Source organism: Tetrao urogallus (assembly GCF_951394365.1).
Source record: "Tetrao urogallus genome assembly, chromosome: 5".
Lineage (NCBI taxonomy): Eukaryota > Metazoa > Chordata > Aves > Galliformes > Phasianidae > Tetrao > Tetrao urogallus.
In genome coordinates this window covers 48,674,121-48,701,249 of record NC_136818.1, presented here as the reverse complement: position 1 = coordinate 48,701,249, position 27,129 = coordinate 48,674,121, and the positions used below count along the sequence as shown (strand labels likewise).

General features: G+C 41.6%; 1 protein-coding gene across 1 annotated transcript; it reads left to right on the top strand.

Annotated features, from left to right (window-relative positions):
* Positions 1-1,694: 1,694 nt before the first annotated feature.
* PANK1 (pantothenate kinase 1) lies at positions 1,695-26,361 on the top strand (the record flags this gene model as incomplete). Its single annotated transcript, XM_079536190.1, has 7 exons — positions 1,695-1,944; positions 9,450-9,802; positions 18,767-19,020; positions 21,181-21,357; positions 21,754-21,877; positions 25,531-25,656; positions 26,302-26,361. The coding sequence occupies 7 exons, from the start codon at positions 1,695-1,697 to the stop codon at positions 26,359-26,361; spliced, it is 1,344 nt and encodes a 447-aa protein (XP_079392316.1).
* Between the last annotated feature and the right edge of the window lie 768 nt (positions 26,362-27,129).

Genomic DNA, 27,129 nt, shown 5'->3' with positions numbered 1-27,129 from the left:
TTCTAGATTTGAATATGCTTTTAGATCATGTCTTGCCTAGACAAAACCTTGCTGTTGTGATTTTACCTTTTTTTTTTTTTTTTAAGTTATTCCAGAAGTTTAATGCTTAAAATTAGTTGCAATACTTGAAACAGATGCTGCATTCCATTGCAGTCAATGGAATGGCTGCTTATCCTACCACACAGAAACTAAGTGTACAATTAAAAGTTGGTTTGCTTTTATGGAGGAAGGTTAAAAGTTGCCACCCTTTGGCTGAGTTGTATGAAGTGCTGCTGTGTCTACTCCCAGTTATGCTGCAATTGCAAGAGAAAAGCAGGTTTGCAGGAATGATCGTCTGCTGTGCATTAGTCTCACTGTGTGTGCAGTCAGACTGTCAGGGATGGAGAAGGCAAGAGCCAGGGCAAGCTGAGGAGCATAAGCAGCAAGGACTCCTTGTGACCTGTGTTACCATATATGAACCATACCCAGCTGGCTGCTGGGACTACAGCTGATGGTCCCCGAGTACTAGTCCTAAAAGCACAGCTCTTGGTTTTACTTAAATGTGATTCAGTAAGCTGGGGAGTTCTCAGTGAGTTGTGCAGTTTGGGATGCCCCATAGCTCATGTGGTCCTTCCCACCATCCTCAGGGCAGCCGCTTTTGGGGTGCCACTTGCAGCAGCTGCTCATCTATTGTGAGAAAAAATCAGAGTGTTTTAATCATCTTCAAAATATTAGTTATTGGCTTTAGGAAGCCTGCTTTATATGTTCTTCGTTCCCAAACACATTCTCCATTCCCCAGTTTCGTGCATGCGTTTGCCTGTGACTTGTTCTTGATTCCTGAAGCACAGTGCTCTGGTCTCAGCTGAGAAGTGGAGATAATTTGACATTATCCCTCTCAAGGCTGTTCTGTTGGGCTGCACTGCTGTATCCCTGGGTGGGGCCAGGTACAACTAACCTTCCTGTGGTGAAGTTGGTGTGCAGTGCAGGGCCCGTGTCCTGTGTCAGTGGTAGGTGTGAGGAAAAGCCGCTATGCGACCGGCTCTTATAATGGCCCGTCATCTGTGCGGCGACGGGCGGCTGTGTAGAAGTGACCTTCGTGCATGGGGCAGAACCGACCGAGCGTTGTGCGGCTGGATACGCGATGCCGCAGCGTAGTCACTGTGTATTTGTATATCTGTAGCCGCTGGATATTTGATGTTTTTACATTCCATTCAGAAAATGTGTTTTTCCGCCGGGCCATAAATCACGGTTAGAGGACGAGCAGCAGCGCTGCGCAGGGAACGCCGAGATAGGGAAAACACGCGAGGTCGGCCGCGCTCAAGGTCGTGCGCGTCGCTCCCGACCGCTCCGGGACACGTGACGCCGGGCACAGAGCGGAGCGCTGCCCCGATGGCTCCGCATGAGGCAGGGCGTGCCCGCGGGCGGGGGGCGAACCCGCGGGGCGGGGACAGGCGCCGGGAGCCGCCCGCCCGGGGCCCGCAGGTGCCGGGGTCGCGCGAGCTGGGGGCGCCGCGTTCCCGCCGAAGGGCGGCGGCCGCCCCTCTGCAGCGCGCCGCGGCCGCCACCACGCCTGCGCCGTCCCCGCGAGGGAGGGGGGAGAGGGCGGACGGGCGCCGCATCCCCGGCGCGCGGAGCTGCTGGCGGCGTGAGCGGAGGCTCCGCCGCGCCCCGCTGGAGCTGAGCCGGGAGACAAAGGGGAGAGAGACACCGCCGCCATGGGGGAGCAGCTCCGCGCGCAGCCCGCGGCCGCCACGGGGGCACCGTCCGCCGCCTCCTGCTCGCTGCGCGGCGGGCTGCTGCACAACGGCTTCCACCCTGCGGGCCCGACGCTCAGCAACGGTGGCTGCGGGGAGACGCCGCACCCGCTGCTGCTCCGCCCGGAGCCGCCGCCGCTCGGACATGGCTCCCCGGCCAAGAAATGCAGGTTGCGCCGCAGGGTGGACTCGGGACGGCGGCACAGGCCACGTAAGTGATGGGCGCGGCGGCGCGGCTCGGCGCCCACCCACCCCCCCGGCACCGCAGCCCTCCCCGCGCTGCCCCAGCCCCTCTCCCGCCCCAAGCGCGGCCCCCCCCCTCCCGTGCCGGCCGGGCGGAGCGAAGGCCCTCGGTGCCGGCCAATGCGGCGGCGGAGGCAGGGCACGGCCCCGCCCTGCGCCAATGGGGCGGCGGCGGGCGGGGAGCGGCGGCCCGGCACGAATGCGGGCTGACGGCACCCCCGCAGCCAGGCAGCAGCCAGGCAGCAGGGTCCCGCCGGCCGAGCAGCCTCCCGGACGCGCCCATGAAGCTCATAGCGCACAAGCAGCGCTGTAAGTAGCGGCCGCGCTGAGCCGTGGGCGGAGGGGAGAGCGGTGCTGGGAGCTCTGCACTACTTCGTCGGGCTGGAGAAACGCACAAGCAGAAACTGATTTGGTGATGTGCTGCTTATGAGCGTTGCCTCTGGCTTTTCGTTAGTCTGGGAGGTGTCAGTGGATTTGCCTCGTGATTTAAGGCTGTGACATCTATGTTTCTGATGTGCTTCGTTGTGTTAGGCTCGGCGATTAGGAAGCAATGTGCTTCATTTGCTTGGTCGTGGTTAACATGTATACATGTATGGAGCTGCTGTGCAGTGCCCGGGCAGGCACCAACAGCAGAGCAGCACAGCTAGGGAGCACCCTGCTGTGGGCACACTACTTTGCTGTTCGTTCAAGTAGAACCAATGCACGTTTCCTTCCTTTTCCGAGATCAGCATGTTCTGAAAGGGTAATGAGGGATAGAGGCATGCTTGCAGCTACCTGCTGCCAAACCTGGGGACATCTCTGTTCATTATGAAGCGCTATGTGTTCCACTACTCAGAGTGGTTTTTCGTTTTTTTTTTTTGTGGTTTTTGCTTGCTTGTTTTTTCTTTAATACTGAAACAAATGTATGCAGGCATCTCTTTGAGAAGAATAAAAAGTCAGAAATAGCTTTGGAGGGATGCAGCTTTCCCAAGGCCACTTCATCAGTGCCTTCTGCTTGTCAGATTAGTTTTTGCTAAGTTCTGCATGCCCCTTGCCTCAGCACGTTCTTTTGTTGCAGAATTGCATAGTTCTTGCACTACCTGGGGAAAATTAACGTGGCTGTGGGCTCCTACGAAATGTAACGTGTTGGTGACCACATCATTCTCTAGTGTGAACTGTTCTTATGGAGTTCTTGTGTAGCTTCAAATTTTCATTCAAGAAGAAAAGCTGCAGCTCTTGGATTAAGCTGCATGTTTATTTGATGCAAGTAAGAGGATATAAACTTGCATTTCAAACTTAGAGTAGTTTTTAGCGTTGCAAAGCAAAGACTTGTATGTTTTTGTGTAGTTACTCAAGCCAGATAGAACAAGGAATTTGGTTTCTTTCATATATTGAGGGGAAAAGAAAAAAGCTAATCAGGGTGCAGACCCAGGTGACAGTGGCTGTATTGCCTGAAATGTGCAACAGCTGAGCCCTCGGCTGTGGGCGTTCTGGAGAAGGTGGGGATGGGAGCAGCAGGTGAGAGCAGAACTCTTAAAAGCTGTTCTGTGGAGTATTTCTTTGCTAAATAAGAGACATAAGTTCTTGTTGATTTTGTGGTTTTTCATTTATGTGCAGGAGTAAATTTGCCATTCATTCATTTTCTTGTAGGAAAGCGTGACAAGGCATTGTTTAGATTGAAAAAGTTAATTAAATCTGACTCCAGTTCTGGTGTTGTGAAGTTGTAGGTGTATCCGTCTCTAGAACACACTATATAGTCCCGTTTTTCTGGTTTTTGTATTTAATTGCACCCTCTGCTGATGTTTGTTCTGTGCTCGGGGACACATTGCAAAATGCAGTGCGGTTGCCACATGATGTGTAAGCCCTGAGTATTGATTGCGGGGTTTGCTTTGTGTGGGGAGGAAGATAATTAGTATTTCCCAATATTCCAACACATGAAGTTATCTTTCTGTAGCAACAATTCCTTTAAATCCTTACAGATGAAATACTGAGTGCTTTTGCTTTCTGCTAAAGTGAGACAGTCTTCTACATTCTCAGGCCTTTTTCCTCTCAGAGAAGGGAATGTTCTTTTTGGAGCCCGTGTTCTTGTCTGCTCAGCCTGTGCTCAGGGGGAGCCTGGGGTCTGCTTCATTGTCCTTCTGACCTATGACAGGCATAGGAAAGAAGAAGCTGTATGCCTTAATTGGATTGCTTTTCTTAGATGAGAGTGAAACTTTGGGGTTGCTCTCCAGAGCAATATCTGGCATCTCGCCCCAAGTCAGTAGGCAATAGGTAGAGGTCACAGAATGTGTGCTCAGGGGTGTCATGACTTCACAGCTAATGCATGTTGTAGCTTCTGTGGTTAATTTATGAACACTTACTTGTTGCTTCTGAGCAAATAATGTTTTTGGCCAATATTGACATTGTTACATCTGTGATGCTTGGGTGCAGCATAACTGTGCAGTGTTACTTAAGCCCAGATTTTTTGTTGCGTAAGACCTAGTGGTGATGTTAAATATGGAGTGCCACAATTATGGTCTAGATTTTAATGGAGAGTACAGAAATGAGATGGTTTTGGTCAGCACAGTGAATGTGGTGTTGGCAACTGAAAATTGGTCTGGAGTAGAGCAGTATCCCACAGGATTTTAATCTTAAGAATGACTTCTGGTGCAGTGCTGCTTAATGTTGGTCCCCAGCTGGTTTTCATGTAGATGGATGCTAGGGTTGCCTGAAGAATGGGGCTGATGGGAAACACTTGAGCTGGTTGGTGTGGCCTGCGTTACTGTGAGATCCAACTGCATTCCAGCTGTACTGCCAAGGTTGTGCTTTGCCAGGAGGAATGGGAAATGTATACAAATCTTGTCAGTGCCACTGGGCTGGGCGCTGTCAAGCTGGTTGCTGGTGAGGAATTTCTCTTCAGCAGATAGTTGTTTCTTATAGCTTTGTGAGGTTGGCATTTGGTAAGCTGGTTTTCCATGAAACTGTGCTGATCAGGTAGTGACCCAGTCTCTCACTGCTATCTTCAGAAATCAGTTTGTGGTAATGAGAGTACATATGTGTGGATGGTCACACCTGCCTGGCAAACAGTTCTGCCTTCTGGTACGAAGGTTTTTCTTTCCCTTGCTGCTGAGCAGGCAGGTGTTCTGCAAGACTTCACTGCTGAAAATGGTCTGGAAGGTGTCATTTAACATTTGGGGAATTTATTTAGCTGTAGATCTGCAATGTTTGGAAAAACTTCCTGTGCTAAGCAGCTGAAATTAATCTTTAAAGATGTATATTCTATTTACATTCAAAGGAAAACAAAAACTTCCATTTTAAGCCGGGTTTGAATCACTCAAAATAATTGTATAATGGGAAGGAATAACTGAAATATGTGTAAATCATTAGCAATGTCTTAAGTGGAAAGCAGCAGTGAGAATGTTAGCCCATCTGACCCATGACTCTTGTTTTGTTTTTTGTTCCCCCCCTCTATTTTTAGCTTTGGCTTTCTCTCCACTCTTCCAGCCCCATTTAAAGCAGGAAAGTTCTTAGCTTGCCAGTGTATCAAGCTATGGAAATGAGATGGAAATGAAATCATAGGATTTCATCACATGAGTCAGGGAGGGAGGAAAAAAGACAGCTGAACCTAAGGTCTTTTATCTGAGATATTCATGGTGGAGATAGCAAAGAGTGCTGATAGCGCCATTTAAGATACTGATAAAATATTGAGATACTGTACCTTTGCTTGAGAGAGATTAAAAAAAAAAAAAAAAACAAGTGTGGGAAAAGGGAAAGAAATTCCTAATTAGTGAAAGGCTGAGTGAAGCTGGCCAGGTGTGCCCAGTGAGGGCTGCAGAGGTGTCATGCCAGTCTTGCCAGGGGAAATGTATGAGCTGAGACAGCTTTAGCAGAAGAAGGAATTGCTGGAAATCGGTCACAAATATATTGATAGGAAGAAGGAATCGGGCATAATCTCATTGTAAGATTTGGAGAGTAAAAAGATTGAGCCAACTTTGTGTTGTGGTTGTTTAAATGCGTGAAGGAGGTTGCCCTTTGTTAACCCGTTTAACAGGGCACTGTTGCTGAGTGACACAGGAGTTCTCTTCCCCTGAGGAATTGTGAATGAGGAGCAGGTTAGGATTTGATGCTCCTTCCCCTCTTCTCTGCCTTAAACAGTATGTCAACTGTAGGGTTTTGAAAAATAAAACGTCTTCAGTTCTGGATGGAATATGCCTTATAAGAAAAGCTTTATGGGTTCACGCTGTTCAAAGTTTGCTAAAAAAACTAGGTGAAGTGTGTCGTGGAATTTCTCATGGGTGGACCTTTCCCCTAGATAGCACAGCTGTTAGTGTGCATCAGATTACCTCATTATGCAATGCTGGCGATACCTTCAGTTTGCATTGTCACGTGCTTCTGCAGCTAGGTTTTAGACCAATAAGAATTTTATCTGTCAGTAACAAACCAATAAGTAGCTGGTGCTGTTTATTAACATAAAGAGAACGCATTTTCACAAGAAGATAAGCAAAGCCTTTGATTTATGGTAGGCTTTAAGAGCACGTGGTTCATCTTGATGCTTTCTGTATCAGTTCTATGAGATATAGGTCTACATTTTAGCGTTACCACTTTTTATGGCTTGCTGCAATACAAAATTACAGTAAGGCAGTTTTGTTTTCTCCACAGTCATAGGTTACATTGGGCCATTGTGCATGTTGCAGACTGTCTTTGAGAAGATGAAGATTAGCTGCAGTGAGTGTGCAGGTACACAGAGAATTGTCTGAAGGTGCTGAGGAGATCTAATGGTGCTTGAGTGGTGTGTTTTGTTTAGAGGTATATTGGTTACAAAAGCTACAATGAACTAAGAGTTAAAATAATCACTGGGATACACAAGTGTTTTTACTGTGATTCCAGTTATGAGGAAATTATGTGAATGTCACCAGAGCTTATTAGCAACTTGGACACTTGGTTTATTTCCTAATTGGTTAATGAGTCAAAATGTCTCCTTTATTGCAGGGGAGTTGGAGCCAGGTTGCAGTGTTAACAGCTGTGTGAAGGATTCTAAGCTGTTACCCCATGTGACTGAAGTAACAGTTGTCTGATCTTGTGCTCTTTGTTTACTTGTGCTGAAGAAAACTGCTGCTGTTTTAGGAGTGATGTCCTTTTTCTCTGCAGCTCACCATTTAGCTCACATCAAAATGAAAGGACTTTAGATCCGCAGAGAATAAACTGGAAAAAAAAAGTCTTTGTATTTCCGTTTCTTTTCTAGATGAGCATCATGTACCTGTGCCAAGAACTGTACTGGCTTGAAATAACTTGAGAGTAGTTTTTTTTGTTGTTTTTTTTTTTTTTTTAATGGTAGTTCTTACTTGTTAATGATTTAACTATGGCTTCTCAGGAAGCAAAGATGTAAATGTCTTAGCAGTCATTTATGGGTAACTCTAAGTTATAGTGCTCACGCCTTTATTGCCAGATTTGTATTTGGTAAGAGCAAGGAATGCTTCTTCCCTCTCAAAGGTTAAATCTTAAATATGTGGACATAAATTCTGCTACAATCCATCTGCAGCTGTTGATGTAGATGGATTGTAGCAGAATTTATGTCCGCAAGGTAATATACTGGAATGTTGCTTCTAGTTAGCGTTAGTTTAGGTCTGCATGGCATAGTCCAGTCATGCTGCACTTGAACACTAAACTTTTTACTTGTATAATTAAGATGCATACTATGTGGAAGAGACTTACTGTTTCAGTGTGACAAGTAATTAAAGTTCTCAGCAGCTTAAGCAAAGATTTGTGCAAATCTCTAATGGGATTGATGTCCTGAGCTCCACTGCGTTATAATGCAGTACGGTGTGACTGGATTATTTTTACTTAAATATTTCTCTTATAATTCTAAAAGTGATTGAGTTACAGGTTACTGCATGGTGAAGTCTTTTGCATAATCAAAATGAAGTCTGTTTTTAAAACACTTGTTTATGGTTCAGGGACCCCATGTACCAAACCTCAAGCTGGGCTTCTTATCAGTGTCTTCGCATCTTGCAGCTTGCTGGGAGTGGAAAATGAAATTAAACAGGCTTTACAATAGATAGCAGTTGGTGCTCGTAAGGATAGTGAACAGCAAGCAAGTGACTTCATGGGAGCTTCTTTCTGTATGTTCTCCCTGTATGTTCTCCCTGTACTTATGGAAAGCAGGGAGAAATTGATGATTCCATCATTTGGTATACAGTAATGGAACAAAGCAGCTGTTTTAAGCATCTGGCACTGAAAGGTTTTTCACTTTTTTTTCTTCTGTTTGTAATAACAATTGTGAAATTTAGAAACATAGAATATCCTGAGACGTATGAGCTGCTCAGCCAGCTAGCCAAGAATGAGGCATTGGCTGAGCTCTTTGTGGTGGGAAATAAGACTCTAAGCTTCTTTCAGCCTGAAATTTAGTAACTTAGTGCTGCTCTGTGATCACCTGAGAAAGAAGTGTGATCAGTATCTGATATGCTTGCTCAAATCCTTTCCCAAGTTGTTTATAGCTGGGTTCACCAGCAGAAAAAAAAACAGTAATGCTTGTGGTGTCCATGGTTTGCAGTTCACCTCAGCACTAATTTGGGATGCCCTGCTTTGGAAGATTGCATTTCTATCATGTCAGCCTGCTTCTTAGTGCAAGCAGGGAGGTGATTGCATGCCTGCTGTTCTTGAGTACTTGATTTAAATTTGCCTAACTGCTGCTAGCTGTTTCTTTCTGCAGTACCTGTGCAAGATTCTCACTTCTCGTTGCTTAATGAAGTTTTAAATAGTAAGCCAGGTAACTTGTGTATTTATAAGCAGAGCAGGCAAACCAACCTGATTCAGGTTGTGGCATGTGCGTGCTGAGAAGCAAATAATGGCATTTCTTGTGTAACTGTCTGATAATCTAATGCACACACCAGCAGAGAAGTTGACTGTCGATGGGTTTTAAACTTTCTGCCAGTATGTGCAAGAGTTGTAACAGAGATTCTAGTTCTGGTGGGTTGGAAAGACTCCTGCCAGAACAGGAGAGTTACAGAGTGCTGCTCTTCAGAGCACTGCAGTTGTGGGAATTCTGATCGGTATTCAGTGATTCTGTGGTATCAGAGGGGGAATTGTAGGCGTGAAGCAGTAGGAGTGTGACTCAAGGAATGTTGCTCTCCTCTTTGTTTGTGTCCCCCCTAGTTTACTTTAAGAATTGGAGCTGAGAGTCAGGCTGGATGAATACTGTGGATGTGCACTATCAAAAGGTGCTGACTGAAGTGTTTTCTTGGGAAAAGTATTTTGTATTGCTACAAACCTGCTTTTTCAGAGAAGGATTTTTTGGGACTGTCTTTATTCTTTTTGTTAACTGAGGCTTAATAGAGTCTTATCTTAGGATGTAGTACATGTGAATTGGACACGTAAGTCACCACAGGCTTTCAGGTGCAGATGCTGATACTGTAACTGTCACTGAATTGTCATTCAACAAATATTTTAAGTGCTGTGGCTAACCTGTGTATTTATGGTGGCTTTCTCTTTCTTCTTCCCCACACCCCCCATCCTTAGCGTTTCCATGGTTTGGAATGGATATTGGTGGAACGTTGGTTAAACTGGTCTACTTTGAACCTAAGGACATTACTGCAGAAGAGGAACAAGAGGAGGTGGAAAACCTGAAAAGCATTAGGAAATACCTGACCTCCAATACAGCCTATGGTAAAACTGGCATTCGTGATGTCCACCTAGAACTGAAAAATTTGACCATGTGTGGGCGCAAAGGAAACCTGCACTTCATCCGCTTTCCCAGCTGTGCCATGCACAGGTTCATACAGATGGGTAGTGAAAAGAACTTCTCCAGTTTGCATACTACGCTCTGTGCCACAGGAGGTGGAGCTTACAAATTTGAGGAGGACTTTAGAACGGTAAGTGAACAGTTTGTGTGGGTTCAATGGGAAGCACCTGACTGCAAAGGAAAAGAAAAAAAAACCAATCGTGATTCTTTTTCTCAATTAAAACTTGCAGAGAAAACACATTTTACTCATCAGAATTCTTATGATTAACAATATCAATGCATATTTGCTAATTGCTGGAATTGCTGAGAACATGGAGAAGGCAAGAGAGGATGTGGAGGCTAATGTGTATCCTACCTGAATTATTACTGTGTTGTGTGTCTTGAGTAAACAGAAGAGTATTGCTGTGGTGATCAGATGCCTTGTAATCAACTGAGGGTGTATTACAATAGCTTTGAGACTTCATTGAGGAAGTTATGGGGGGGCAGTTGCCTATCATGCTAGTTATCCTGTACCAGAGTGTTCTTGCAAAGATTAATGTGAGTTATTTACTTAGACAGTTCTGGCACTTCTGTTGCTTGCTTCCAACCTGATGTTGATGGTGAGGGGTAGCTGCTGGGGGTGACAGGTTACAGCAGCTGTTTATCTGCAACTGCTTCTGTATAGAAAGCTATCATGCCCATTTAACATCTGTTTTTGAATTACAGACTTTGACTTTGTGCTTACTTTTAATTCCAAGCATTCTGAAATACAAGCAGGTTTTTTCTTTAATACTCCACACCTATCAGGTGACTAAGAGCCTCCAATTCCTCAAGGGAAGAGAGTTCTACAGGAGATGAGCAAGAACTCCAACTCTGTTGTGCAGTGATTTTCAGTAAGTGATGTATTTGACATGAAAGAAGCCAGTTTGCTGTAGCTGTCTGCTGCTAGTACCAGGTTTTTTGTCCTTTAGGCTGGTTGCAGGTCATGTGTTAGGCTCTACTGATGATTGAGTTCTCAAAAGGGACAGGTTTTGTCTTTTTTGCATTGTGTAGGTAATGTCAGGCACCATGGGCTGAGGTGAATCTTAGCACTAGTTAGTGTGGCCTTAATTCCAGTTGCATATGCTCAGGGATGATTCAGATCACATTATCTAGTAACAATCAGAGGTTATTTTATGGCTTTCTGGAGAGGCTGGTTATTCCTTTTGAGTGCTAAGTATTACCAAATTTCTTTTTCGTGTCATGCAATACAAGCTGGAGTAGCTTCCTTAATAAGAAAGTGTGCGTACCTTGTTCCCTTAGCTGTGGAACTGAACTGGAAGTTACTTGGTTACTGTTGCAGCAAGACATCTCTCTGCGTAGTTTTGACCTTATCTGCTGAAAATAGGCAATTTTCAGTGAGGCACCAGTCTCACCAAGTTCAGCTGGATGCAGTGCTGGAAGTTTTAGTTGAAGTTGTGGCTAGCTGTTGTACAAAAATGAGGTCTCGTATCTGATTACTTATGGACATAAATCGTATGTTGTGTGCTACAGCGCTTATGTGCAGATAGTTTAAGGAAAAACACTATAATAAAGGCTGTCTGGAATATTTTACAGCATTGTGCAATTGGTGGAGTGCACTTACACCTGAGGTGAGTGTTTTGGACACCTTTTCTTGCAGTTACTCAGTCCACACTGTCTTTTAAAACAAACATTTCTTGGCTCAAGCTTTGATATCCATGGAGTATTACAGAAGCAAAATATTGTCGATTACATGAGGGTTTGCTTGTTAAGTATCTCTGGAAGGGCGAAGTGGCCTGGGTACGAGCACTTAAATTGTCATGCCAGATCAGCTTCTGTTAAAATAGCTAGCCATCTCAGTGTGTTCTGAAGCTGTTGTCCAGTGTCAACTTCATCAGTAGAAGTGCACTCAAAGTCTTAAAATGCTTAATCCAAATATTTGGTCACTTTAATGTACCTATAGAAGTAGAGAACAAGTGCCAAGCCTAATATCCTGCTGCTGCAGAACTCGATATTATATAGCGCCTTATAGTGAGGAGGCTTTAAATCTTACTGTTTCTGTTAGAAGAATGTGGAAAAACTGAAGCATGGTTCTAGAAGTTAATTTCATGAAGAAATCTGGTGAAGTGCAAAGAAACTCATGAAAAGGCTGGAGAGATAATGTAGTTCTGTTCTAGTTCTCCTTTTCCCTATGCACGTGCTTTTAAGTTGTTTGTCTTTCATAGTATTTCTAAATGTTTGCAATGCTTTTAGGATTGTGTAGATTTAGGATGGAAAAAAATCCAAGTATTATAAAATAATGTACTCAAACCCAAAAGTTTGCTTCTAAAATTGCAGTTTCTCTTTCTCCTTAAAATAAACAAGCAAATACTTTCATACTTTTTTATTTTGGTGTCTTATTTTGGATCTCTGAGTAAGTTGAATAGCTTTTACTAGACGCCTCTATTGCTTTTGTGTATTTAAAAAGTAAAAAGTAAAATTTTGTTTTCCTGAAGACTGTACATTTTGTCATGGGAAGGCAGCTAAACCTACAGAGCCAAGTAGGTTTGATCATCTGACTGACCTCCTTGTCTTGTGATGCATGCTGTTGGAAGAAACAGACCTGGAAAAGTCGTCAAAGACTGTGTGATGATTGCTAGCAATAATGATCAGTAGCCTTCAGATCACTTAATTCACTCCTAAGACCTGAATGCTTCCCTCAGAAGTAGGAAAAGTGAATGCATTCATTAAAGTAGACCAATGAAATAATTTTACCAATAATGTGGTTATACTTCAATGCTCACTGAAGAGCACCAACAAGTAATTCACTGAAAAAACTGTTTTCAGCTTATTTTTTTCTTGTGTATATGTGAGGGGGTTCTTTGTTTCTTTTTTTCCTTCCCTTTGTAACTGGTCTTTATGGCTCGATGTCGTGTTTAGATAACAGTACAATTAAGCCGTAGATGAATCTGTCAGCTTATTCTGATCATTCTCCCTCCATTCTCCAACCGTTTATTGTCACTTCCCATCTTCTATAAATCACAGAATCAATAGGGGTTGGAAAGGACCTCCAGAGATCATCGAGTCCAACCCCCCTGCCAAAGCAGGTTCCCTACCCCAGGTTACACAAGTAGGTGTCCAGGCAGGTCTTGAATATCTCCAGAGAAGGAGACTCCACGACCTCCCTGGGCAGCCTGTTCCAGTGCTCTGTCACCCTCACCATAAAGAAGTTCTTGCGCACATTTGTGCAGAACTTCCTATGCTCCAATTTCTGGCCGTGTCCCCTTGTCCTGTCTCTACACACTCCTGAAAAGAGTCTGGCCTTGCAGCTCTGCCCCCCACACCTTAGATATTTATGGACCTGGATCAGGTCCCACCCCCCAGTCTTCTTTTCTCAAGGCTAAACAGACCCAGTTCACTTAGCCTTTCTTCATAGGGGAGATAAATGTTTAAGCCATATTGCCTCTTTAGGTCTGGAAAGGACATGGACTTACTCCCCCATGTACCTGTAATATAAAGCTCTTATGCTCTTTGCGTCTTCTGTGATAACAGTCACGTTACTTTCACAGCCATTCACACTTCCACATGCCATTGTGAGAAATAAACTCTTAGGCTATCGCATAGATTTGTAAAGGAAGCCAGATCAAGGATGGCTGGGGGATGAAGGAAGAAAAGACTCTTCAGATCTCTCTCTAAGCCTGCCCTGTTGCAAAATCCCTGTTGCCTGATAACTGGGGAGCCTGACTTGGCTCCACTGAAATTTTACTGCTGGCTTCAGTGGAAGCAGGACCTGAGCCAAAAGCCAGTCACTTAGTAAAGCAAGTTGGAAGGTGGAAGAGGAAGTCTGTTACCAGCACAAATTTGGATTTTGAACTTCCTTATAATCTATAAGAAAAAAAACTTGTGAGAAAAAGAACCTTTTCCTTCCTTAGCATTTGTGACATAAACAGTGTCTATGGATGATTAGTAGACTGTATTTCACAGGGTGATTGAAGTTGGTAGGACCTTAGGGCCCATCTGGTCCATGCCTTGCTCAGTGACGCCCAGAGCACACACTACACAGGACCATGTCCTGGTGGCTCTTGAAGATCTGTAACGAGGGAGACTACTCAACATCTGTAGGCAACCCGCACAGCACAGAAGTGTTTACTGATGTGCAGATGCAATCTCTTGTGCTTTAGTTTGTGCCCTTTGCCTCCTGTCCTGATGCCAGGCACCACTGACAAGAGCTTCGCTCAGTCTTCTTTGCAACCTGCCCTCCAGTATTCATCTTTATAAGTAAACTCATTGCCCTGTTTTGTAGAATATGTGAGCTATGTAACTCTAGGTTGGCATAAGACTAGCAAGGATCATGCTGCATCTCACTTGTTTCAGGAGGTTGGAAACCTCTGCTGGGGGTTATAGGTGCTGGACTGTAGTGTGGAAACTGGGCTGGAGTTAAGAGTCTGGATCTAGAGAACAGGTGAAGTAGCCCTGATACCTTCCATTACTGCCACTGCAGGAATCTAGGAAACTTCAAAGGGCAGTGGAGAGTGACAGTGTGCATCTTTTCTCTGTTGAAAGAGGGAATGCATCTTTTCAGCCACCTGGACAAGGAGTCTGCTGTGGAGCATGTAAAGTGAAGCTGGTGCTTTACTGCCCAAAGCTGATGCAGTGTCCTGCATTCTCTTCTGCCTCAGTGGATGTTATGCTGACCTTTTAGTTGCATTAGTCTTTGTCTTTCTTGATTCTGAGTGGATGTTTTCCAGCCTCGGGGTGTGGAAGAAGCTGGGAGGAGTATTGCATCAGAGCTCAAAATGGAGCAGGTTTGGGAGCAGGGGTTTTGTTTGAGGTCAGAGCAATCAAAACATAAAGCAAAGTACATATTATAAAGTGGACAAGTGGTATTGGGAGGGAGATGAAAAGCAAAGATAGACTGAACTATTATATATAATACAAAAAAAAAAATGGGAGCAAAGCCTGGAACAAATATAAAAACCAAGGTGATGCAGTGAGCAAGGGTGTTGTAACTGATAATTAAAACCTTGCAAGTTCTTGCAGTTCTAACAGTTTCTTTCAGAAGTATTTTCCTATTCCTCATTTGAACTCCTAGACCAGATGAACTCAAAACTGCACGTAATTTTTGAAATTCCAGAGCTTGGAATTTGAATTTTCAACGAGATGAAGCCTTTCACAAGCTGAGGGGATGTATGCATACTGATTATGCGTACTGATGTTGATGTATGAAGCTTTTCCAGTCTGCATGTAGGTCATGGCTGCCCTCAGTTCATCTGAAGATGAGCTGGGATGTTTGGTGTTCTCCTTGCCTGAGGTCAAAATATTTACATGCTCATGAAAACAAACAAACATGACCCAAGTCTTCCACTCCTGTGATTCCACACTTGAAAGGAGCAGCAAGTTGACAGTGGTGGCTTTTTTTTGTCAGGAAGGCTTTGTCAGCTGTCCTGCTGTCATCACCACAGTGTTGATCTTACTAGGTTTGAGTTGCAATCATACTGTCTGATATGTGAATACAGCTAAAGCTGGCTTGATTCTGAGCGTATTATAAAAAAGCCTTGAGCAGGCAGTGTTGTTTTCCAGTGCTCCTCAGATGTTTAAAACTAGAGGCAGGCTTTCATTTTCCTTAGGATTGGTCTGTGCATGGTAACAAGGAACCTTTTGCACATCCTTGAAATAAGCTGTTTTAGGAGTTTGTTGCTGAGGCTCAAATTGTCAGTTGGAAGCAATCACTACTCCCTTACTGTGTTTCATCCAGATCTTGAAATAATTAAAGTCCTGAGTCTCCTGCTTCTGGAGGTCCTGAGGAATTCTTTGAGGTCCACTGTGTTCTGTTTCCTTCTTTCCCCCAGTATTTGAAAGCAGTCTGAAAGAGAAATTTCTATGGTCGAGCCATAAGGCAGAAAAATAGTTCAGTTACAAAATGTATATATGGTTTTCCTATGTTAATTTTTCCCTTCAGGACCCAGCATACTGCTCTGTTTTGCTGTTTTTCCTCTCACAGCACTTTGACATAAAACTCTTCTAGAGGAGATGCATGCTGAATACGATTGCAGGAGTGCTGAGCAGGTGAAGTAGAACAGTATGCTGTCTGCCTTCATACCAACGGATGTAAAGGCCTGGAAAATATCTACAAATACATTTTTGTAAGAAGTTGTAGGAAAAATATCCAATGAAAATTGGCTTAATTAAAGAGCTTCTATTTTTCTTCTGCATTTCTGCACATAAACTTCAGCTCCCTTCAGGGAGATGGTTCGTATAGCTGAAAGGTATGGATGAAGAGAGTGGAGTGAGGTCAGGTGATGTAGCAGGAAAAAAAAAAAACGTAAGGCTTCTCATCCATTAGTTATGATGTTTACAGGCACATCTGTTTTGTGATGCAGTTGAGCTGCTTCGGTCATTGTGAGCAAAGAACGAATGGAGAAAAAGCAGTTTTATACACAGTGAAAGGGACTGGGAAGTGATTGTGGCCCTGGCTCCAGCAAGGCTCCTTGTATGAGGCTGGGTTACTGTGTTTCTTGCAACTGTGTCCTGATTGGTGCTGTGGGAGGAAAGAACTGGTGGTTTGTTGTTGTGCCCAGAGCCTCGGAGATGGGATGGGCGAAGAGCCTGTGGGTCTCTGAGGGCAGGCATACGTGTGGAATGCTGATGCCAGACTCCAGCCTTCCAGAAATGAGAAACATTGTTGTAACTGTGCAGGAAAGGTGCTTTGTTTTCTAGCAAATCATACGTTAAAAAAAAAGCAGCATATGGCTTTTCTCCTTAAAGTATATCAGCTATTATATGTAGCACAGAACCATAAAAACCAAAGTAAATTTTAATGTCTTGTATATGGAAGATTGGACCTAATAAAACTTATGCTTGAAAGGAACTTCTTGCTCTGTTGTGGGCAGAGCAGAGAGTTGGTAGAAACAAGCATTTTGTCTGTTTCTACTCTGATGCCAGAAGTGTTTTTCTTTTAGGTTTGTATTGCTTGCTGGTATTGTGCAAGCACTCATGCTTCCGTAGTGGTGAAAGTGTAACACTTGTGGCTGTGGTTGTATGGCCCACAGGGCAGACAGAGCTTTAGGCAGAAAGGGCCATAAATCTGTTAATGACTCTTCGTGTTGTGGGCTTCTGTTTCACAGCATCTTTGTGTGTAATGCATCTCTGTTAGATCACGCTTTGTCATGCTGCATCTAGTTCATACATTTAATAGAGTAAATGAGGGAAGTGGGGCTTTTGAAGCACTTCAACCAGAGAACTACTGTAGCCGGTGTAGCTGTTGGGAGCAAGATTCTGTTTGCAACGCTTGTGGGTTTTAATAAAACAAATACAGCCTCTAACTAGTCATGACTTTATGGACTGTATGTAACATTGGGGAAGAAGTGTGTGAATCATTTACTGTGTTAATCCCTTTTACCACAGGACCCTTAGTTGAAGGTTTTTCCTCTAATTGCAAGAATTAGCTGAAATCCAAGGTGTTTGCAAAAATAGTCCTAAGGTTTTTGTAATGTTCCTTTAATTTCCACCTCTCCATTTGTGCTTATTCCTTTTGTTTGCCTGGTGAATAGTTCAAGTCTTTTATACTGCACTTCTGCAATTGAAATTTGTGTAGCCTATGGTAACAAAGAAAACCACAGAGATATTTGAAATGTTGCAGAGGAAATGCTGATGCACAAGAAATGACCCCCATCTGTGTCTGTTGTCCTATGAATAACTGGATTTGCACTGAGGTCTTTTAATCTGCTTGGGGTTTTTTTGCTAGTTTTTGTCTTGTATTATTTCTCTTCTATGGTTTTGAGTACTGGCACACACAAAAGAAGGACAGACCTCAACAGTATAACAGCTTTCAGTCCAGACAAGTTAGAGCTGTGCATGAGTGAGAAAACTTGAGGGGAGAGATTTTAAATAGCTCAAAAGAATGTAACCTGTTGGCTGTGCCTGTTCCACAGAAATAACTTCTCTTTATAGTGACTTAATACAGCTTCCAGAATTAGAAATAGGGGGAAAGTAGCCTCATAAACCATTAGCTGTTTAAAAAAAAAAAAAAAATGTAGTAATATGCAAATATTTGAGAAGAGCTCCAAGCTGTACAGCTCCTTCTTGCTGCCAGTGCCCTGTTGCTTTTTCTGGTAGAAGTGGAGCAGATGAGATGCTTTGTGCAGATGTGAAGATACAGATGACCTCAGGATTTGGATGAGCAATTTTTCTATTCTGAACTCAGTGTCATCTAGAAAGGAAGCTTCCTACAGATTGTCACCATATCCTATTTCTAGAAATGAGTCTAATTTCTAATTCTGGTAAACAGAGTGCTGTGACATGTAGGACTGTCTGCTGAAGCACAGTCCTGGGTGACCTGTGGGATCTGAAAGAATCTCTGTTTTAAGCCCTAAGAATTTTTTTCTGCCCTCTGATAGCATTTAATTTCTATAAACATTATGCGAGGGGCATGTGCTTGAGGTTGTTTTTGTTTGCTTTTTAGATAGCATTCCCAACATTTGGTGGAAAACTGTATTTTTTCTTGAGGTGTTTTAAAATACTGATTGAAATTCAAAGAAACAGCTTTCATATCACTGGTGAAATGCTTTAAAATAACATTTTGTGTGCATAATCCACTGCATACCTAATTCATATTATTATAAGAATGTGTACTTTGTAAAGCTTGAATTATCTTCTTGTCTAACTGCAATTTCCTGACCTCACTCGTTCTATCAAACACTGCATTAAATTGCTGGGAAAATGTAGTTGGATGATGAGTTAAAGCACTTTGCGTCCTGAGGATTGCATTTTTACCCACCAGTGTCAGATGCTATCCTGAAGCTTCAGAGGGCATCTCTCTTGGGATGGTGATAAAGGGGAAGACATTACTGCCACAGACAGTAAATGAGAGGGAAATATTTCCTGGACTGCTTGAGAAGCACGGAATATTTTGAAGGTAAAGGAACTGAAGGGCAGTGCTGCATTGTACGTTGTTTTGAGAGGAACCTGTTGTCAGGCCGATACCATTTCCTTTTGATTTCATGCTTAGACCTTTGCACTACTTAAATAGCGTGATGCTTTTTTATTAAAGTGATCAAAATGCTTCATCAGAGCTTTCTCTCCTTCTCAGTGTAGGATTATACTAAGAAATATTTATTAATTTCTTGTTCTGCTCCAGATTGCTGATCTGCAACTCCACAAACTGGATGAATTGGACTGTTTGATCCAGGGCCTGCTTTATGTTGATTCTGTTGGTTTCAATGGCCAACCAGAGTGCTATTATTTTGAAAATCCTACAGATCCTGAACAGTGCCAGAAGAAGCCTTACTGCCTTGATAATCCATATCCGATGCTGCTGGTTAACATGGGCTCAGGAGTCAGCATCCTAGCTGTGTATTCTAAGGACAATTACAAGAGAGTTACAGGATCCAGGTAAATATTTATTTGCTCAGTAATTCAACGGATAGAAGCAGACAGTGGCTGTATATGCAGCTCCAAATTGTGTTCATCTTCCCATGCCTTCTAAATCTCAGTAGTAATAAGACTGGAAATAGCTCAGGTTTTTGTCAGAGCAGGGTTTGGATCAGTGAAATAATTTATCCCCTCAGCTTCAGAGCTGCCTTAATCTCTTCTTGGTGTTCTTCTCTACTTCCTGTCTCTTGCTGTGAGTTACTGAAGTAGAGCTGTCCTGGTATATAAATGTTTTCCCTACGCTTTGATCCTCCATATTAGCCACAGCAGTAAAGTAAAAACATTTGGGCTGAGCAAAAACCTCTTGCTTAATAGTTAGAATGTGTATCCAGAGTACAGCAAAACTTTGTAGAATTGCCTCCTACCACTGGATTTTGGCAGAGGGATCTTAGTGGACCTTGCTTCCTTATTGATAGCAGTAGACTGTGGATGATGCTGGTAGGTTAACGAATGCCAGTGTATAAAGACTAGAATTTGATTATCTGTGTTCTTGAGCATCGGTGTGATTTCTGCTGGTGTCAGCTAGTGCTTTCTGGAATCATTTGTGAGATGCAGCTGAGTTGAAAGGGCCTCTGGCCTGTGTTCAGTAGAAGATTAAGATGTGGTCTCTCTGTTGAAGAGCTTGGGATACCTTCAGTGGCGTAGGTGCAGAATTTTGCTCTTGAGGTCACAAAACAGCTTGAGACATGATGAAGTTGGCTCACAGATGTGACCACAGTAAATGCTTAGATGTAGGAACCATTTTAGTCTGGGTGTGCATGTTTTCAACTAGTATTAAAAGCACACATGGATCCATGCACTTTTTCCCTCATTGGTATGCTTCATATTAGTAATATGAGGACTTTAAACAAAAAGTCCACTTCAAAAGCAACAACCAGAGGAGCTCTGGATTTGTTATAGCCCCTTCCAAAGCTGCTTTCTGTTCTTCAGGGCGTGGTACATATTAATAAAGTTTTTCATATGTATATTCACTGCAAATGACTGTACATGTGACTTCTGTTGCATTATTTAAAATATCTTTAACATAAATGTAGACGTGAGCCATTTTCTGTATAATACAAAGTAACACAAACTTAAGAGGCTTTGATTTTCTTGCATTTCTGGTTGTTTTTCAACCATGGCCCTTTCAGTATGAGTGGATGAGCTTTCAGTCCTTTCCATTACAAAAGGGAAAACATGACTGCAGTGGGTTGCTGACTTGTTACAGATGGTGAAATCAATACTGTCTCATGGCTGATGTCAGCTTCCCACTGTTCAGATATTGAATGTATTAGAGCACTACTGGCTGTGTTCTGAAAGACCTTCCTAATAATCTAACAGCACTGACTGAACAGTGTTCCTGTCTAATCTTCTGTGATTTTTGTGAAGTGCAAATGTGTCTCACTGGTCCTCTTGTTTACACTGGCTCCAGTCAGCATGACTGTGATCTGTGCCAATAAGTAAACTTTATCAAAGGTTAAGAAAGAGTAAGGATGTATCTAGAGGTTAGTAAGTTGAAGTTCATGTCTGTAAAGACAGCAGAGTCCACAGTAGGATTTTAATGATGAGTTAATAATCTGTTAGAACACTCCCTCCTAAAGTCTGTAAATATTGCACTTCATCCTGTGCAAGGTTTTCAAATGATATGATTCTCCTTATTCTAAGTTCTCTGGAGGCTAAGGCAGACGTTCTGGGCTGATGCTTTGCTTTGAACAGGATCCAACTAGACTGTTCCCTTCCACTACCAGGGGGACAAGATCCATCTTAGCTACTTACTTCAGCAGAGATGCTTAGCTTTGTTTGCCATTTATTCTCTTATCTTGACTCAGGTGATCTGCTGGCTGCTAATTGTTATTCAAAGAAAACTTGCTGGAGTGCCACCAATAGCAGACAAATAACTGCAGAGTTGGATTGAGCCATATTGTCAACTAAGCATTTCTATTTAGATATTAGAAAGAGTGGTTCAGTTAGAACTATGAATGTCTGTCAAGCAGGAGCTCAGTAAAGGGTTCTTTCTTCATTTCTTCAAGAGCTGCAGTATTACCATTGGTAGTTGCGTAGAGCATTTTGAAAGCAAGAATCTGAAGAACTGTGTTGAAAGCTAGTTCAAGCTGCTGATCTGAAAGAAATGTGCTTTTCTAGCCTGGGAGGAGGAACGTTCCTGGGCCTCTGCTGCTTGCTGACTGGCTGTGAGACATTTGAAGAAGCACTAGAAATGGCTGCAAAAGGAGACAGCACCAATGTGGATAAACTGGTGAAGGATATTTACGGAGGAGATTATGAGCGGTTTGGCCTTCAAGGGTCTGCTGTAGCCTCAAGGTACACTTTAAATAAGCTGTTTTCAAGGAGTTTATAGGAAACTTACTGTGTATGTTGAACTGAGTGCATAGTCCCTGAACTATGCACTGTGTCCATGTGGAACTGTCACTCTGAATGTATCATGTAGTTTGTCCTTGGATCTCTCACCTACTTCTTACCCTTTTTTTTTTTTTTAAACAGATACAAGCAGTACTCTGCAGTTTGTTTTCATTGAATTGCAGTTACTTAATGAAGAGGCATCTTATTTCTTTCTATTTTCAGTATGATCACTTTTCAAGTTTCATTATGTCTAAGGATAACGGATATCAAAGCCAAGCGAAACATTAAATAATGTTTCTAAGGGCTTTTAGCACTCCTAAATACCTCATGTTAAAAGGAATGATTTTTCTCCCACAGCTTTGGCCATATGATGAGTAAAGAAAAGAGAGAATCTATCAGTAAAGAGGACTTGGCCAGAGCTACTTTGGTTACTATCACCAACAACATTGGTTCTATTGCTCGCATGTGTGCACTGAATGAGGTAAGATGGTGTATTTACTATGAACTTAAGCTATTTAGCAACAATGGAGTAATGTTATCAGAATACAAAAATTCAAATTGCTTTATGGTAGATATGTACCTTGGAAAATAGGTATATATTTAATGATCTCTCCTAGCTCTTTGGATTTGTCATGTATGCTTTGAGGCAAAACGTAAGGTACTTTGATTTTCAGAAGTAGAGAAGAGGGCAGAACAGTTGGCTTTAAAGCTCTGCTAAATCTATTGATACTTGGAGCTGCCCAATTGTTCTCAAACTGTGATAAATATGCATGCCTTTGTAATCTAAATTAATGCTTTTATATCACCTCTTAATTAATAACAGACCTTGTTATACCATGACAGATTGTTTTACTTGGCTTGTTTCCATAGTGTGATGGATTAGAATTGTATTTTGTATTAAATTTTGTCGTAGTTATGGTATTTACTATATTGGATCGAGAGAAAATACAGTTTATTCTAACTTAAGACCCCTGTTAGTTGCTTGTTGCATTCTTTTCTTTAGACATGGTAACTAAGGATGGGCTGTTGAGTACATCTTTACAGCTTCTTATAAATATGTAGGAATTTCTTTTAATCTGTAAGTTCCATCCTTCATTATTATATGGTAATGGTTCTCTTTCTGTCTGATCTCCAGAAATTTGTCTGATTTTTTTTTTCCACACACTGCTGTTTTTAGCTCTGCAGTGTTCTCCATTAAAAAGAAAAAGTGCTTTTTTTATTTTTAGAAGAGGTAATCCAAAACCCCAAACAAATTCCCAGACCATATGATAAGCCATCTGATTGCTTCATTGGGTGCTTTTTTCATTGTTGTTTTGAGAAATAGCAGGTAATTAATAATTTCTCACTTAATCACAGCCTCACTTGAGTGGTAGTGGCTGATCTAGAACTTGTCTGAGTACCCAAGTCTTTCTCCCATCTCCATCTCATTCCATTTCCTTAATCTCAAATTTCATCTACCGTTTTTGATTCAAGCTGCTAAATCTCTTCAGCATTTCTGTACCATTGACTTCTTGGTTTGATTCTGGTGATTAAATTTGTATGCCGATAAATGTTTGTTGCTGATATCCTTTCTAGAGCCACTTATAAAATATTTTGAACAGGCAAACGTCTGTGTGTGCTCATATCAATTGTTACTGATAACCTTGCTTCACTGTGAAAAATGGCTCCGTATGTTTTTGGCAGTTTTTCAGTCCTGATGATTCTCTTTCAAGTCTTCTCTTTGCTTTCAGCTTCTTTACAGTGTTGCCTTGTGGCATGGAGTTCAAGCAGCATTGTACAGGGCTATCAAAGCATGGAGAATTGCAGCAGGGAACCACATGCGATGCATTCAGAGGAGGAAATAGGCTACTAATGAAACTAATGCTTCTGTGTCATGGTGAAAAAGTTGCTAACACTTATGTTTTGTGGACAGACATATAAAAACTAGATGTGATCCATAGCGTTTTATGGAGGAGAGTAAGTGATATATTAAGTATGCTTCACATCCTAGACAACATCAAAGTAAAATTTGCCTAACGTTTGAGAAATAAATTTATTCTGTGACTTTAACAAAAGAAAACTTAATTCAGTGGCTTTATATATCCTTTGAAAATACTTCAAATGTAGTGTATTGTTACAAGGCAGCTACTTTAGATAGCGTTACTTTTTCCTCAAAGAAAGCTATTGTTCTAACAAATACTCCAGACACCTAAATTGTTTTTGTGAGATACAGCTCTAACTTGCCAGAAGTCTGGTGAATGAAATAGCCAAGTGGGAGCTGTATGCTTAGAAAACAGTTGAATTTGATATTATTTTGTGAAATGCTGTATGTATTAGATTAGGGTTTTGTTGAAGCTCACTTTGACAAAATCAATTTATGCCCTGAAGCATGGGTTTTCATAATTTTTTTTTCAGTGATTGCATCCTTAATGTTGTGTTGAAAATGACTTGCATGTGTGCAGGAAAAAATGAGGCTGGGGAATAAATAAAATATTCAGCCTGCAGAACTTCAAAGGAAAGTTTACTTGCACGAAGTTGGCAGGAGAGTAGAAAAATTCCATAGTCTGAAACTGTTTGGCTGCACACCATTTGAAACAGTTTGTTCTAGGCACAACAGATAAACGTAAAGGAAACCAATCTTCTTGGTTTACGCTTCTCATACTAGCAGAGCATGTAGACATCTTTACAAGCCTTCTTGCAAAAATATGTGCAGGATGGATTTTCTTATTGCATCATTGATATAAATTCCAGTGTTCAATTAAATTGGCCAGTATGTAATATGTACTTTACTCAAAGGTATGCTATAGTTTTCTACTGCAAGGCTGTTGAATAGTAGAGCCAAAACCCCAGAATGGAAGAGTGCATATTTTCGCCAGGATGTTATATTTGGTTAGCGTAGGCAAGCATTTCATCACTAGCCTTTATGAGTTTAAGGCTTCTTTCTTTCAACTTCAGATACTTCAGCTGTGAACAATTTGAAAGTAAGATGGCAAGACTCTCTTAAGAGATAAAGTAGCTCATTTTTCTAAGTCCTAAAAAATGCTAAAGCTGTTTTCAATTCTAGCATATAGGAAATTCCTTGATTTCACGCAGTTAAAGATTGTTAATGTTGGAAAATAGAGCGGATAGGAAACTTGCACGTTAATACACGCTGCTATTCTAGTAGACAAATATGACTATTATTTTAAGTTTTTAATAATTCTTTGTGTTGAGTTCTTCTTGCTTGAATTTCTGATAACAGTAGCTTACTGTGTATATTCATTAGAAAAAATTTTGATGAGAATGAAATTCAGACAAGTTCTAATCAATCTGGTGGTGTTGACTTGCAGGAAAATAGTTACATGTGTATCCTTTCTTTCTATCTTTCTTTGTGAGTTGTAAAGCCAAAACTGACTTGTCAGAGGATGCAGAGTATTTTTGGCCATTTTTAATAGCAGCCTTGTGAAGCTTGGGAATTTCCTAGTATGAGCAATGTAAATCCTTAGGAAAGCATACAGGTGCATGCTGATGGGACTGCAGGGTCTAAGTGGATGTATTACTATAACCCCGAGTTACGTAAATAAATGTGTAATCTTGTGTCTGATTTGAGAACTGTAATCACAATTGTGACTCCAAGTCATTGGAGATTAAATAAATGTTTGCATCTGGGTATCCCTGCTCTCCAGTAGTAGGCATTCAGGTGAAGGTGTTTGTGTAGTATGTTACTTGCTGGACACCACAGAACTGCACTTCGTAGCAAAATGATTGCTGCAGAGCAAAGTGTACAAAGTGCTAGGCTTTATAGAGTTGTATGAATATAGCCCTTAGTAATTCCTATCTTGGCAGGATTTTGCTGTTAGTCTTCACTAGAGGACTCTGGAGGATATATTTCTAATGTTCCCTCGATACTCTTGTGGAAGCTTAGGTCATGGGCTTCTAAGCAAAAATTCCCCATCTGTTTTACCAGTCTCTCACTGTTTGGAATAAAACTTCTTTTCTTGCAATGTTAATATGTAGTGGTCAATAACTAGAATTATTTTGAGACTTCTCTGTCTGGAGAACATGCATATCTCAAAATACCCATGTAACTTTATAGTAGAGGCAGAAGTATGTGTTGAATGAGAGAAATAGCATAGCTGAATCTAATTTTTGCTGATCTGCTTTTCAATTTTACAGAACATCGACAAAGTGGTATTTGTTGGAAACTTTCTCAGAATTAATATGATTTCAATGAAGGTGCTAGCATATGCTATGGATTACTGGTCCAAGGGACAGCTGAAAGCTCTGTTTTTGGAGCATGAGGTAAGGAAATATATGTTGAATTTCTGTTGGTAAGGAAAAGGTCTTATTGTTTTTGACTTTTTGAGGGAGTTGAAGGGGAGAATTTCCACGATGTTGCTTCAAAGCGCAAGCTAAGTTCTGCATAATTTCATTATGAGTTCATTGGAAAATACCCCTCATTAACTTCCTGGGTTGACCACTAATCTTGTGGTATTTATACTGCACTAAATGTTGCACATCTTAGTCTGCTTCCTGGTCCTAGTACCAAACGTGCTCTTCTGTGGGCTGTTCCATATAAACCTCAACTAGAATGAATTTTGGCAGATGTTTTTAAGGGGATTTTCAGATGGCTGTGTTTATAAGGGAAACTACGCTGCCTTCATACAGCATCTTTATAGCTTTTCTGTAGTTATATATTTATATATTTATATATATATTTTTAATGGTTTTAGAGAACTGTATAAGACTTTTCTTGATATAACGCTCTCTTGGACTTAAAGATCACATTATGCTGTAGTTCAGATACAGAAAAGATTGGCACATCAAGGTTCAATCTTGTAAGAAAGGTCTTTTTAATTGCATTACTAAGATGGGGGGCTTTACATGTTCATGCATATGTCTGATTTGGGAGTTTGATTAGTTTTGTTTTTCTGGTCTTATTTAAAGGGTTATTTTGGAGCTGTTGGGGCGCTTTTAGAATTGCTTAAAATGACAGATGATCAATGATGAAGATGTCTCAAGAGATATCTACTGCAGATGCTGCTGGATAAGAGTGAAAGCCACTACAAGGATGGAAATGAAGCCATTATGATAGTTCTAACTGCTGGATTTGTAAATAATTTAAAATCCTTTTAGCTGATCTTTAACTTCTGGTTTTTGAGCTTACACTTCGGAGTTCATACTGGGAATACTGAGATTTTTTTTTCTGTACACTGTATTTTTTAGGGGGAAAATGTGCAACGTTGCCAAACATACAGAGTTTATGGAATTATTTTAACTGTATACTGTTTAATGTAGGATCTGTGATACAAGGCATCTGCTTTTCTTCTGGGGTTTACTGATCATAGTGTGGTAATTTTAACTTCATTTAGTAATCACTCTAGGAGATTTTTTTCTTATTTTCATGACGTTTCATGATTTGTTCTTGGTTTCAAATGAAACTACGAAGCTGATGCATTTTTACTGTGAAAACTAGTTGTTGATTTGTTGCCTTTTCTCTTTAGATGAGTCGCTTTTATTTAACACCTTTCCCTCATCCTGTCAAAAAATAAAAATACAGGCTTTCCTGTGACTTCGTGAGTTTCTTGTCAAGAACGCACGAGAACTTTAGGAGGGAGAGTGTGTGGTGAAAAGTTAATTCTTCAGTTGTCCTGATTTTCACAATCAGGAACAAGCTGCTAACTTGACACTAAAATGAAATCCCATTGATGTTGAAAGTGATTTGTCTGAAGAGCTCTGTAGTAAGGTAGTTATTTATATGGTACGTACTTGGTG